This window comes from Euprymna scolopes, chromosome 14 (genome assembly GCF_053919585.1).
Source record: "Euprymna scolopes isolate OS-2025 chromosome 14, ASM5391958v1, whole genome shotgun sequence".
Classification (NCBI taxonomy): Eukaryota; Metazoa; Mollusca; class Cephalopoda; order Sepiida; family Sepiolidae; genus Euprymna; species Euprymna scolopes.
The window spans coordinates 149715521-149729400 of NC_136495.1; the positions used below are offsets into that span (position 1 = coordinate 149715521).

At 32.8% G+C, this 13880-nt stretch overlaps 1 protein-coding gene across 1 annotated transcript in view; it reads right to left on the reverse strand.

Moving 5' to 3' along the window:
- Positions 1 to 13880, reverse strand: part of LOC145293285 (vitamin K-dependent gamma-carboxylase-like) — a 100025-nt gene that overhangs the window by 38880 nt on the left and 47265 nt on the right. Inside the window, exons 5-7 of the mRNA XM_080139888.1 lie at positions 6236 to 6314; positions 3173 to 3279; positions 1678 to 1841 (exon numbers count right to left, since the gene is read on the reverse strand). Coding sequence (XP_079996014.1) covers positions 1678 to 1841; positions 3173 to 3279; positions 6236 to 6314 — 350 coding nt within the window. The remainder of the gene's footprint in view (positions 1 to 1677; positions 1842 to 3172; positions 3280 to 6235; positions 6315 to 13880) is intronic.

The window sequence follows — 13880 nt, forward strand, 5'->3', positions numbered from 1 at the left end:
GCTCAACCCAAGATAAACATATTCATATAAAGTATGCAAATGGGACCTACGACGAAAATACCCCATAATCATCATCCCATATATGAAGCCATTTTGAAATCTAAAATGGACTCCAAGGTTTGGGAGGGGATGTTGTGGTAGGATCCACTTAATTAACGTACATGGAGTCTGAACCATATAAATGTGGTTGGTACTGTAAAGGCAAGAGAGACCCAACGAGAGACTCAGAGAGACGAGATCAAGAGTCGACGACTACCCAGCCGACACCATCTCCAAGGACAGTCTCCCCATGGCTATACCAATGGACTCTATGTAAATATTGTATATACTTTCTTGCTCTCAATATATCTGTTCTATTTTACTTTTGTGCTGTAGTTATTAATTTCCGTATGTTCAGTCGAGTTTCAATAAAATTATTCAGAGTATAAATTAGTGTTGGGACGATTAATCAGAATTGGTAATCGAAAAAAATCAGAACATTTGATAGTATCTGAATCTGAAAAATTTGTGCCCATTTTTCGATGTCAAAAACAATTCTTTTAATTGTTTTTTTGTTTGTTTGTTTTTTTTACTTTATTTTGTGTGAAAACAAAATCTTCCGTTGCTGGAAGTAATAAAATAATAAATATTTATTGATTTTAAACCAATTTTTTAAAACTAATATCTATATATCATCCCTTACAAATGTATTTTTTATGTTTGAGAAAATGTCTGCACATGTAACCTGATTTTTTTTGATTTTTTTTTTACGGTAATCGGAGAAAAATAACAACTCTATAGTTAAATATTTAGAGATTTATGAAGAATAAAAATCGGAATCTGTAACTGTATCGGAATCGGTGAAGATGAAGAAGTTTTGTATCTATATTCTATCTATATAAAAGCCAAGTACGTCCAAGGATGGAATACTGTTGCCATATTTGGGCAGGAGCTGCTAAAAACAGCCTATCATGCCTTGACAGAGTACAAAATAGACTTCGTGGCTTAGTGAGGGGTGACCTTTTCTCTACCCTGCAACCTCTCCCCCACAGAAGAGACGTTGCGAGCCTATCCTTGTTTTATCGTTATTTCCATGGCAGGTGCTCGTCTGAACTCCAATCTCTGGTCCCCCCTCGCCAATCTTTCACAAAAAACACCCGTCTAGCTGAATCCACTGTGAAAAATTTCCCCCACTCTATATCTGTGCCTAAATCAAAACGCGGATTCCATGAACAAAGCTTCTTTCTTAGAACTGCACGCCTGTGGAACTCTGTTCCGTCTGTCTGCTTCCCACCGGACTACAACTTGGATGTCTTCAAGTCCAATGTAAACAAATTCCTGATGAACCGCCCCCTTAAGTAAACACTTCATCGAATCTCACCACTAATGTAATGTACTTGCAATAACCCTTATCCCTGAGTGGCTTCCGGGCCTTGATAAGTGGTGATCACTGTGTAAAAAAAAAAAAAAAAAGAAGGTTAGTCGTTGTAGATCTTTTATTACTTATTTTTTTTTTTTTGTTAACTATGCTGCACAACGGCAATTTTGTTATTTCTTGGACTGTCCAAGGCATTTTTGAAACTAATTTAATATTTCTTGCAATTATTCTTCTTGATGATCTTGAAATATTAAAACAATTGCTTTTAAGATTTTTACAAACGTTTTCATGTTGGGTCACCTAGGTGCATAAGTACCTACCAATATTAAAAATTTGAGAGTTCATGAAATGGAAGCTGATACCAAACAGCATGGCATACGGCCGGGTGACGTCAAAGAAAAGAAAGAATCCAATTGTTAAATCCAGGACGAAACCAAAATAATGAACCACAAATAAATCCACTTGGTCAGGTGTCAGGATGAACCTGCAAAAAAAAAAAAAAGAAAATGCATTATTCATTTTAAAAGTCGATAAATAAAAAAAATTGCAATAAAAATTAGGATTAGCAGTTATTCTTAAAATGCATCCACTAATAATAAAAATGTTATTTCAAGCATATGTGTGACAGACCAAAAAACATGTTATTTCAAACTTTATATGACAGACTAACCAAAATGATACTTTAGACTTATGTGTGAGAGACTAACAAAAATATTATTTCAAGCATAATGTGACAGACCAATAAAAATGCTATTTTAAACATGTGTGTGACAGAGCAACAAAAATGTTATTTCAAACTTTATGTGACAGACTAACCAAAATGATACTTCAGACTATGCATGTCAGACTAACATAAATATTATTTCAAGCATAATGTGAAAGACTAATAAAAATGCTATTTAAAAATTAGTGTGACAGACCAACGAAACGATACTTCAAACTTATGCGTGACAGACTAATGAAAATGTTATTTGAAGCATAAGCATGACAGACCAACAAAAATACTATTTTAAACATAATTGTGACAGATCAACAAAAACACTTTTTCAAATTTAGTTAACAGACCCCCCCCTCCCAAAATACAATTTCAAACTTTAGTATGACAAGCCAAAAAAATGAAGTTTACAATTGATATCTGACAAACTAACATAACATTAGCTTGATAGACTAAAAAAATGTTATTTCCAAATGATCTTTAAAAATTTTAATTGATATTGATATTTCAGACTTTAGTGTGACCAATCAAAAAAAGTGCTATTTACAATTTATATCTGACAGACAAACAAAAAGACTATTTAAAACTTTTGTGTGCAAAAACTAACAAAACTATTATTTAAAGCTATAGAGTTCGAGACCAAAAAAAAAAAAATGCTATTTCAAACTTCAGTATGGCAGACTGACAATTTATATCCAGTGACGTGCAGAGAACATTTTATGGCAGGTGCTCAAGTGAAAAACAAAAAAAGGTAAAAATATAGAAACTCTGAAGCACAGTCTTAAAATACATTCCTCTGAAAAGGACACTTTTAAAACAGGAGTAAAAGGGGCAGATGCTGGTGCACTCCTAGCACCCCCTCCCACCCTCCACTACGCATGTCCCTGAGTCTCATTACCTGCTTATTCTAAATAATCTATTTCAGCTTCTAAATTTTAAAGAAAAGTTGTATGAGTCTATCCATAACGTCAAAAGGTAGGATTAGATATCCAGCTGGCGGACTGAGAGTAGACTTAAAGTGCTCCCTAAAATTAGTTAACCCGTATTAGTAATACCTTTAATAAATTTATGAGTATGCCACTACACAAAGGAAAACTTACTTAAAAGGCATAAACACCCAGTGTTCGTTTAAGGATTTCATTGAATATCCTTCTAGCCATTCTGGATTAAACTTTTTTAATCCAGCTAGAAAGTAGACCAGGAAATTCTGGAATAAGAAGAAAAATAAGATTAATTAAGAAATAAAATACAAATTCTCAAAAGAAATTCTGGAATGAGAAGAAAAATTCTCTCTCTCTCTCTTTCTTTCTCTCTCTCTCTCTCTCTCTCTCTCTCTCTCTCTCTCTCTCTCTCTATATATATATATATATATATATATATATATATATATATATATAAAGTTAGTTATAAAATATATATGGCAATTAAGCTACACAGAATATTCCGTATTTCATCCACACTAGGATTCATCAGGCTTATAAATGATAAATTAGTTTCAAAAGGAAATACAAACAAAATCAACTTGAGTGTACGATCGTTTCGAATACGATATTCATTTTATTAAATGGATAATAATTATTGACAATAATTTGCATTTTGGTTTTGTATTCGAAGATAATCTTTTCAACAGCAAAAAATAGGGGGGGGGGAGAAGTTTAAGACACCAAAATAAAAATAGCATTTTTGTAGTAAGGCGGATATTCCTTATTGATTTTCATTATAAAACTTGTTTTAAGTTCAGTCAGTATATCTTTGGGCATGCTGCTGTATCTTGTCTCCAAACCACTTACTACAAAAATGCTACTTTTACTCATGTTTTTCAAACGATTTTTTAAAGAAGTTAGAACATCAAATAATGTTATATATTTTTTTTATTAAATAAATAAAATTATTTAGTTAAATTTTTTATTGAGACTTTCAGCGTCTTTTTCAAAGAAAACTTTTTTCTCTCTTCATTCTAGTGGTATTAATTACGAGGGGATAAGCCACCCGTGAATTATAATAGTGTAATAAATAAAAGCCAATCAGTAATCCCTCCACTATCCAACAACCAGAAGGTCCCATACACGGCAACTGAGGAGGCGGAACTGCTTGCCCATTGATTCACCTCTAACTCAATCTTAAAGTCAAACAACTCCCTTCTAAACTTCCCTATGCGGATTAAAGCCACACTTGATGATGTGAAAATCCTCCCTTCTCATGTCATGATATAATAAAAAACTTAGAAACCTTCAAAGCATGTGGGCCTGATCTTATCCCTGCTATACTAACTAAGAAATGCTCAGCTGAGCTAGCCCTCGTATTTTCCAAACTCTACAACAAACGTCTTGCTGAATCCTGTATAGATTTAAGCAATGCCATTTTACTGCAGAAATTTTAACAGCCATCTCTGAACGCATATACCATGTACTGGATAAGGCTAGCGAAGCCAGAGCTGTAGCCCTTGATATATCTAAGGCCTTTGACAAAGTCTGGCATGAAGGGCTGCTAATGAAAATTAAATCGTACAGTATAACTGGACGTATACTAAATATAATTAGATCCTTCTTAGACAATAGGACCATCCAGGTTGTCATTGATGGGCGTATATCCAAGCAGCATAATATTAATGCGGGGGTGCTTCAGGGGTCGATCCTTTGACCACTGTTATTCTTGATATTCATTAATGACCTCCCTGATAATATTGTGTCCGAGATGGGTATATTTGCTGATGATACAACACTATAACATGCACAAGGGAAGGATGGATGTATACAAATCTAAGACGATGGCTGAATCCTTAGAAAATGATCTCAAGACCGTAATGGAATGTGGCCGCAAATGGATGGTAACATTTAATGCTAGTAACACTAAGCTGCTCTCCTTTAATAATTATAAGAAGCTTCTCCAACCACTGATATCCTTGACAAATAACACCCTACCTAAGAATTCTTCTTTTAAGCTCCTTGGCTTAGCATTTACAAGCAATATGAACTGGAACAGATACATAGAGGACATTGTGAAAGCTGCTGCAAAGAGGGTGGGCTCCCTCTATCATGCTAGAAAACTACTCACACCTGAGAGTATCCTGTAACTCTATAAAGCCACCATTCGCTTATGCATGGAGTATTGTTACATCTGGGCTGGTGGATCTACCACTAGTCTCTCCCTCTTGGATAGGGTCCAAAAAAGTGTCTACAATCTAATAGGTCCCATTTTATCAACTAAGCTCCAACCCCTGTCCCATTATCGCAATGTTGCATCTCTGTGTCTGTTTTACAAATATTTTAATGGAGTGTGCTCTGATGAACTCATTTCACTTGTGCCCCCTCGATGTACATATATCAGACTAACCTGCTTAGTAATAAGATCTCACTCCTTCAATGTTGAGCCCCTAAATGCCAGAAAGCTTTCTACTCTAATAGTTTCCTCCCTCAAACAGCTAGACTTTGGAATTCCCTGACTGTTTCTTGTTTCCCTGACTGTACTGATATGCAGAAGTTTAAATGTAACATAAACCAACATCTTGTTAATCTTTCCTAGGCATGGTCCCAAATAGTAGCCCCCTTACCTCCAAGTGGCGATATGTCTTCTTAGAGGTGAACGTAACATACGTCCGTTCTTGTTGACGAGCATTAAGTAAAGTTCGAATCTGCTGTGTTTGACGTGGTTGGCGCCTTTTTTTTTTTAATAGATATATCATTGAAAACATTATTACGTAAAGTTGTTTTAAGAAGTTAGAACACCAAATAATGGTATATGTAATTGTTTCAATAAATAAATATAATCATTAGTTTGATTTATTTCTGAAACTTACAACGACGATATACGCCTTTTTCAAATAAAGATATTTTTTCTCATCATTCTGCTGGTATGAATTGATGTTCTTCTGCAAAGCAATATATAAATTAATTTACCTGACGACGTTGATAGCATACATACGATCAGCGTATTAGAAGGAAATTTTGAATATGAATTTGCTATCTTAATTTCACTGCTAGCGCGATAAACGACTTTATAAGTATAGAGATAAAACTTCGGAATGTAATAGTCTACACGAAAGTTGACGTGCCGTAGATTAATAAACCAAGCTAAAACAAATCAAAACATATAAAAACACCTGCGGTTAAATAACAACCGTTCTTGAAAATACAAACATTCTAAAAGTAGACAATAATTTTTACCTGTGCTCGTAGAAGAGTATAATTCCATAACGGTACATGGGAGTTTTTGATTTTCGGTTTCAGCATTCCATCCAAAGACCTAAATCAAGAAAACAAAGTTCTTTCTTTCAATAATAGTTTAAATACATTGGCTTAATAACAACATGCTGCGTGTGAAAAAAAAAATAATGTCTAATGAAGACTATGAGTCGAAAATCTATATATTAATACGATAGCATGTGTGTTATTTTCTGTGTCACGCTTACATCCGGGTCGTTTAATTGTTATGTACTTTCATTTCTTGTAATATATAATTTTACCAAGAATTCTTCATAAGTTTTGGTTTCGGTTTCGATTATAACTGATAGCACTCCAGTAATCTATGTTTTTTTATAAATAATTTTAGCAAGAATTCTTCATAAGTCTTTATTTCGGTTTCGATTATGGTTGAAGGAACTAAAATTATGTATATATATATATATATATATATATATATATATATATATATATATATATATATATATATATATATATATATATATTTTATTTTTTTTATAAGTTTTTATTTTGGTTTCCATTCAAGCTAATGCACCCAAGTCATATGGATATATTTTTTTTATTTTTTGAAATCGCAATTTTATAATATATTAAAAACGATAGAATATTAACTCTATAATAATATATACGAAATCGGCAAGAATTAAAATATCATATTTAAGCATACTTTACGATCAGGTTTTGCTGGGCGTTCGTGCTAGCTTAGATAAATACTTTTGCAGTTTTAACAAAAATGCTATAACAATATCAGAGCGTCTCCATTTACACTGAACATCTACAGAATGCCAACATCAATATATTACATATGAATGGATTCCCTGTGGAATTTCCGCAGATCCCGCTAGTTAAAATTTATATAAATAAACATGTTCATCTTAAAAAAAACAAATTTTGTATTTTGATTATTCTTTAAACAGTCATACGTATACTTTTTTTGCAAATTTCAATGCTTTCAAACAGTGGAAATACTTCTACAACGTAACTACGCATGCGCACCAAGGCACAAAACCACTGGACTCGGACATATGTAAAACAACCTCGATCTTAAATAAGAACTAACTTAATTTGTAAATTTTCATGCAAAAAACTATAAGATCACAGTGTAGTATCTGTTCTAATGCTCCACTTAAGTCCTTAGTCAATGGAGAGGAAACCCTTTTATACTAAGAAAATTTTTATTTTTGCCTACTTCCAAAGTGCACCTGGGAGCTGGTCCCCCCCCCCCTCCGCCATATTAAAAAAACAACCGTGTGTTATATTTTGCTTTCGTGGGGAAGCAAAATAAATACCAAAAGACTAGGTCAGCTTAAAAACAACATGCCACCTACTGGATTCAACATTAAATAACTGAAAAGGGTTGATATGCCGTAAAACAAAACAATCAAACCAAACAAAACAATCTAAAAATATTACATTTGATGACAAAGGATATTAATGAGATGCCGCGGTAAGTTTTCACAACTTAGCAATGATGATGCGATCAGGCAAGTCATTTATGAATATCAAAAATAACTAAAATCTTATTACTGAGATATATATATATATATATATATATATATATATATATATATATATATATATATATATATATATATATATATATATATATATATATATACATGCATACAGTCCTGGTCAAAATCATAAGACCACTTAAGAAAGTAAGCGTTTATGCATATTATCGAATTTTTAATCAAACAAATGATTGAAACCATTGCCAAAAGGGAAAATATGATGGAAAAAAAATGAAATCTGCTTCATGCGAAACCTTAACCCTGATCTAATAATTATTTCTTAAAAAACAAACATTTTTCAGCTGGTCAAAATGATAAGACTACTTTAATAAAATCGGCTAGTTTTGAAAAAATGAATACGAAAAGCTTTCTATGTCACTAAAAGCAGCTTGTTAGTGGATACAAAACATCTTACTAAATTATAAATCGCAAAAGGGAAACCATTATCAGAGTTTGAGAGAGGAAGGATCTTTGAGCTTAATAGGGGTGGACTCTCCCATAGATCCATTGCAAACGAAGTGAATCGTAGCAAAAAGGTCATCACAAATTTTTTAGGAAATCCAGATCAATATGGGTACAAAAACGGTCCATGTTGACCAAAAAAAATAACCCCATCACTGAATCGCCATATCAGAAGTTTAAAAAAAACTCCAGTATGAGCTCAAGTCGATTGAAAAGCCAAACAGCAGCAGGATGTAGTCCTATCATCAGAAGGCATCTGAAAATATTTAAAGCGACTGCAGAAACCAAGTCTTCTTGAACAGCACAAAACTAACCAACTTAAATATGCCGCCAAATACCAGACTTGGGATGAAGAGAAGTGGGAAAATGTAATTTTCTCCGATGAAAAAAAGTTTAATCTAGATGGTTCAGATGGATTTCAACACTATTGGCATGATAAAAATTTGCCCAAAGAGACTTTTTCAACTCGACATAGTGGAGGAGGGTCTTTAATGATCTGGAGTGATTTCTCGTCAGCTGGGATCCTAAAGTTGCAAGTAGTGAAAGGACGGCAAACATCATTGAAGTACATTTCAATGCTTGAAAATGCTTCTATCAGGACTGAAGGTCCACGTCTGTGTGGAAGAAATTGGATTTTCCAGCAAGAAAACGCTGCGATACACACTTCTCGACAAGCATGAGAATACTTTTCTTCAAATAATATAGAATTGTTAGATCATCCAGCATGTTCTCCGTCCGAAGAGAATTTTTGAAGTAAGTCGTAATAATGGAGGCTATACTAAATACTGAGACCCTTTTTAGTAATTTATAATTGCCTTTTGTTAGATAAATTATCAGTGGTCTTATCATTTTGACCAGGTGAAAAATGTTTGTTTTTTAAAAAATAATTATTAGATCAGGGTTAATGTTTCGAATGAAGCAGATTTCATTTTTTTCCGTCATATTTTCCCTTTTGGCAATGGTTTCAACCATTTGTTTGATTAAAAATTCGATAATATACGCAAATGCATACTTTCTTAAGTGGTCTTATGATTTTAACCAGGACTGTATATATATATATATATATATATATATATATATATATATATATATATATAGTACGTTATGAAAATATATACAGCAATTAAGCTACATAGAATATTCCGCATTTGATTCTTGTGAGAATTCATCAGATAAGCCTGGCGAATTCTCACGAGAATGAAACGTGGAATATTGTGTGTAGCTTAATTGCCATACATATTTTCATAACTTACTACCTAACTCAACCTATATATTGAGCACTGTTGAAGTAAATACTGAAAAATTCAAGCATGAAGTTATATCTTCATATATAATTTTATGTGATTAAATGAAGTAATTATATATATAACAGTTACATTTGGTCGCTACAAACAGCCATCTGTTTCAATCAATGAGACTTCATCAGGCGACCCTGAACCATCTGACGCCAGGGTCGCCTGATGAAGTCTCATTGACTGAAACAGATGGCTGTTTGTAGTGATCAAATGTAACTGTTTGCCTTTTAATAAATAAAAAAATAAATAAAAAAATATTTTGCTCTTGTTATTAAGCACTAACAACTTCGTTGAGTTCATTAGTTCCTACTTTTGAATATCTCAAGTTTATATATATTGTTGTTTTTTTTAAAACGGTGAATACGGTTAATATTGGCTTCGCCTCGAAGCTCGTATTTATTTAAGAAAGTCGCCCATAATTTGTTTGGACGTATATATAACATCTTTATTTATTTATTATTTTTAAAACAGTAATATATATATATATATATATATATATATATATATATATATATATATATATATATATATATATATATATATATTTGTGTGTGCGTGTGTGTGTGTGTGTGTGTGTGTGTATATTACCGTTATTGGGTATTTTACCCTTCGCCAAACTATCCATTCACGTGAAATCTTCTTTTTCTCCACCATATTCCCGCTCCTTCACTATTTGTTACCAAGTAAGAACTATGACTTACTTGTAGTTTCATCAAATACTTTTGCAAGCAAAATCCGATCACGCATTTTGCTAAATCGTACCCTCTGATGAGAAGGAAACTATTTCTTCGAAACTCTGCGGATTAAGGACTATCCACTTATTTTGTGCTTCCTTTTTAAAATTAAATATGTTTTTAACTCTTTTTCAAAGTATTTTTTTAACATGTTTTATTAACTACTTGTTCTTATATATATATATATATATATATATATATATATATATATATTTTTTTTGTCATGTACATACACACACACGCACACACGCACACACACACACACATATATATATATATATATATATATATATATATATATATATATATATACTCATGTTCACCCCTTACAAAACATATCGCCACTTGGACATAAGGGGCTACTATTTGGGCCATGTTTAGGAAAGATTAACAAGATATTTGTTTATGTTACATTTAAACTTCTGCATATCAGTACAGCCAGGAAAGCAGGCAGCAGGAAGGAAATTCCAAAGTCTAGCTGTTCGAGGGAATAAACTATTTGAATAGAAAGCTTTCTGGCATTTGGTGACATCAACAGTGAAAGGGTGAGATCTTATTGCTAAGTGGGTTTGTCAGTGATATGTATGTCGAGGGGGTACAGGTGAAACGAGTTCATCAGAGTACATTCCATTAAAATATTTGTAAAACAGGCACAATGATAAAACATTCTGGTGATGGGACAGGGGCTGGAGCTTAGTTGATAAAGTGGACCGATATATATATATATATATATATATATATATATATATATATATATATATATAGCAATTTATAAAATATATATGGCGCTTAAGCTACACTGAATATTCCACGTTTCATCCACTCTAGGACTCTTCAGGCTTATGCGCCAGAGACCTTGGAGTGCTGGTTGATTCAACCAAGTCTTTGAGTCACTTCATTCAGGCTGCCTACAAGGTAGGGAGTACCTTTTTCTCATCAACCACTCCTTTGCCAACCTCACTCTGGAGATCCTAGAGTGGATGAAACGCAGAATATTCAGTGTAGCTTAATCGTCATATATATTTTATAAATTACTAACTAGCTCTACCTACGTATTGAGCACTTTTGAAGTAAATACTTAAAGTTTACGCATAAATCTATACTTTCGTATATTAATTTATAAATTAAGTAGTTATATATATATATATATATATATATATATATATATATATATATATATATATATATATATATACTCAGAATAATGGTTACCAATTTGTACATTCAGTTCTATCTGTCAAAAACTTTATTGTCAGTATTCACTATATTTTTTTTTTAAATATAATAGGATATCATTTTCATTAGCAAACTATAATGGGATATCTCATATTCAATGTTTTGTTCAAATCCACATATATAATATCCACACTTTCATTCTCAATCAAATATCTGTATTATACAAGTCACTCACATAGGCAGATAGACAGGCAAAGTTACTTTTATATATATATATATATATATATATATATATATATATATATATGTATATATATATATATATATATATATGTATATATATATATATAACAATGGTTCACAAAAATGCAATTATTTGACCCGCCTCACATCGCCCTGTGATTTCGCATCTCAGAGGAGATACATTTTGAAAAAATGGAGACAGACACAAACACGCAGACATATTGAGTATTACATATAAGATTAGATTGTACCTAATATATAGTAGTGATTTCAAAAGTTAAAAAATATGACGTGGATGCCATCAGTTGGAATTGAAACCAAAACATATAGTGCTCCAGCTTTAGTTATTACCACTCAAGCTATTGTCAGATGGATGAGTAATAGTTAAAAATGAACCGACTTTAACGTATAAATGTGTATTTGCGCATGCATATAAGAGCAATTTAATTCAACTTATGCTTGCCAAGTTTCAATCTTTTTTAATTTTGACTTCTTAGCAGCTATTTTTACCAGTTAAAACCCCCAGAAAAGAATGATCCACAAAAAATTCACTCATTTGACCCAACTTGCGCTACTCTGTGACCTCGTGTCTCGGAGGAGATGCAGTTTGAAAAAATTCAGACACACAGACAGAAACACAGACATACTGATAAATTAGATTTCTCAAAGCTATGTCTGTTTGTTTGTCTGTCTGACTGTCTCTTCCAATTTTCTCAAAAACTACTGGACCAATCTGACTGAAATTTTGTACCGACCTTTGTTATAATAAGGTGCAGCGAGCTAAGTATTATATATAGTACCTTTTTGCTGCACAATAAAGGATTAACAGAGATTGGTATTTAATTTCTACTTTTTCTCAGAAACTACTGCACTCGTTCCAGATACTGAATGTCACAAACCAGACAACACCTGAATGCCATACGTCAACACAGGTCGGACGAGTGATACATACATAGGAAGGAAGATCTCCAGAGTGAGGTTGGCGAAGGAGTGGTTGATGAGAAAAAGGTACTCCCTACCTTGTAGGCAGCCTGAATGAAGTGACTCAAAGACTTGAAGGCTGAATCAACCAGCACTCCAAGGTCTCTGGCCTCCTCAACATCTGCCAGGGTTTTCTGTGGTGCCGAATGTAAGTGGCAACTCTAATGGGTTGCCAACTGCAAGGTGGCAACATTTGCAGACGTTGAGGTTGAGAACCCATGCGGTTGACCATTTTCACGCATGCTGAAAATTCGACCGAAGAAGACCAATCTGCTTGCGGCAGACCACTAGCTTGAAGTCGTCAGCAAACAGCAGCACATTACCACCAATGGCATCCGGGATGTCGTTGACGTAATCGAGGGGGCATTATAGGAGTAAAATTGCCCCCCAAAATGTTCATCCATTCATTTGTTTGCATTTTTCTCAATAACCACACCTTGGAATTTTAAAAAATTTTGCACAAATATTAGTCATGGTGAAAGTAACTTTTTCACTCATAGAGGAGGATCCCGCATGCTCGGCTTGTTAAATTTTGTAAGAGGGGTGACTGTTAGTATTTTTAGTCAATGTTTATCAGCAGTCAGGAAGATGCTCCTTTTAGTTAATCTTATATGCAGTCAAGAAGATAGTCTCTATTGTAAATAGGCATAGTTTTATTAAAATATACTAACTGCACAGTTCGCTTGGCAAAATTCACTAGTTTTGAATTTAAAATAATAAACATTTTATTCATAACTTTGTAATAAACATGAAACAAAGTCTTTCTCATTCATTCAAATCAATAAACATTAACATTTTGGTAATTTCAATAACAAAAATTAAATGTGGCTGAAAAGAAATAAATTAATTTGCTTTTTAACTTGCAACTTAGAAATAGATCACAGCTTGTAGAAATTCAAATCGGCCCCTCTAAAGAAGGGGATATTTGAGCACAAGTGCTAAATAATTGTATAGAAAATGAAACTATATTGCAAGACAGAATTGTTATATTGAAATCGAAGCAATCATTTGAAATTTAAAAAAAAAAACAATAAAAAGTAATAGTTAATTAATAAAATGTCGCTTTTCAAAGCCAATATTCAAATAACTTTTCAGCTGAGATCTCATATATATAAACAGGCATCGGTGAATGACGACCAACCCCCTATGCAAGGCATGAAGCCACTTGAGATAAGGAGCTGAAAAATTAAAAAAAAACTACTTC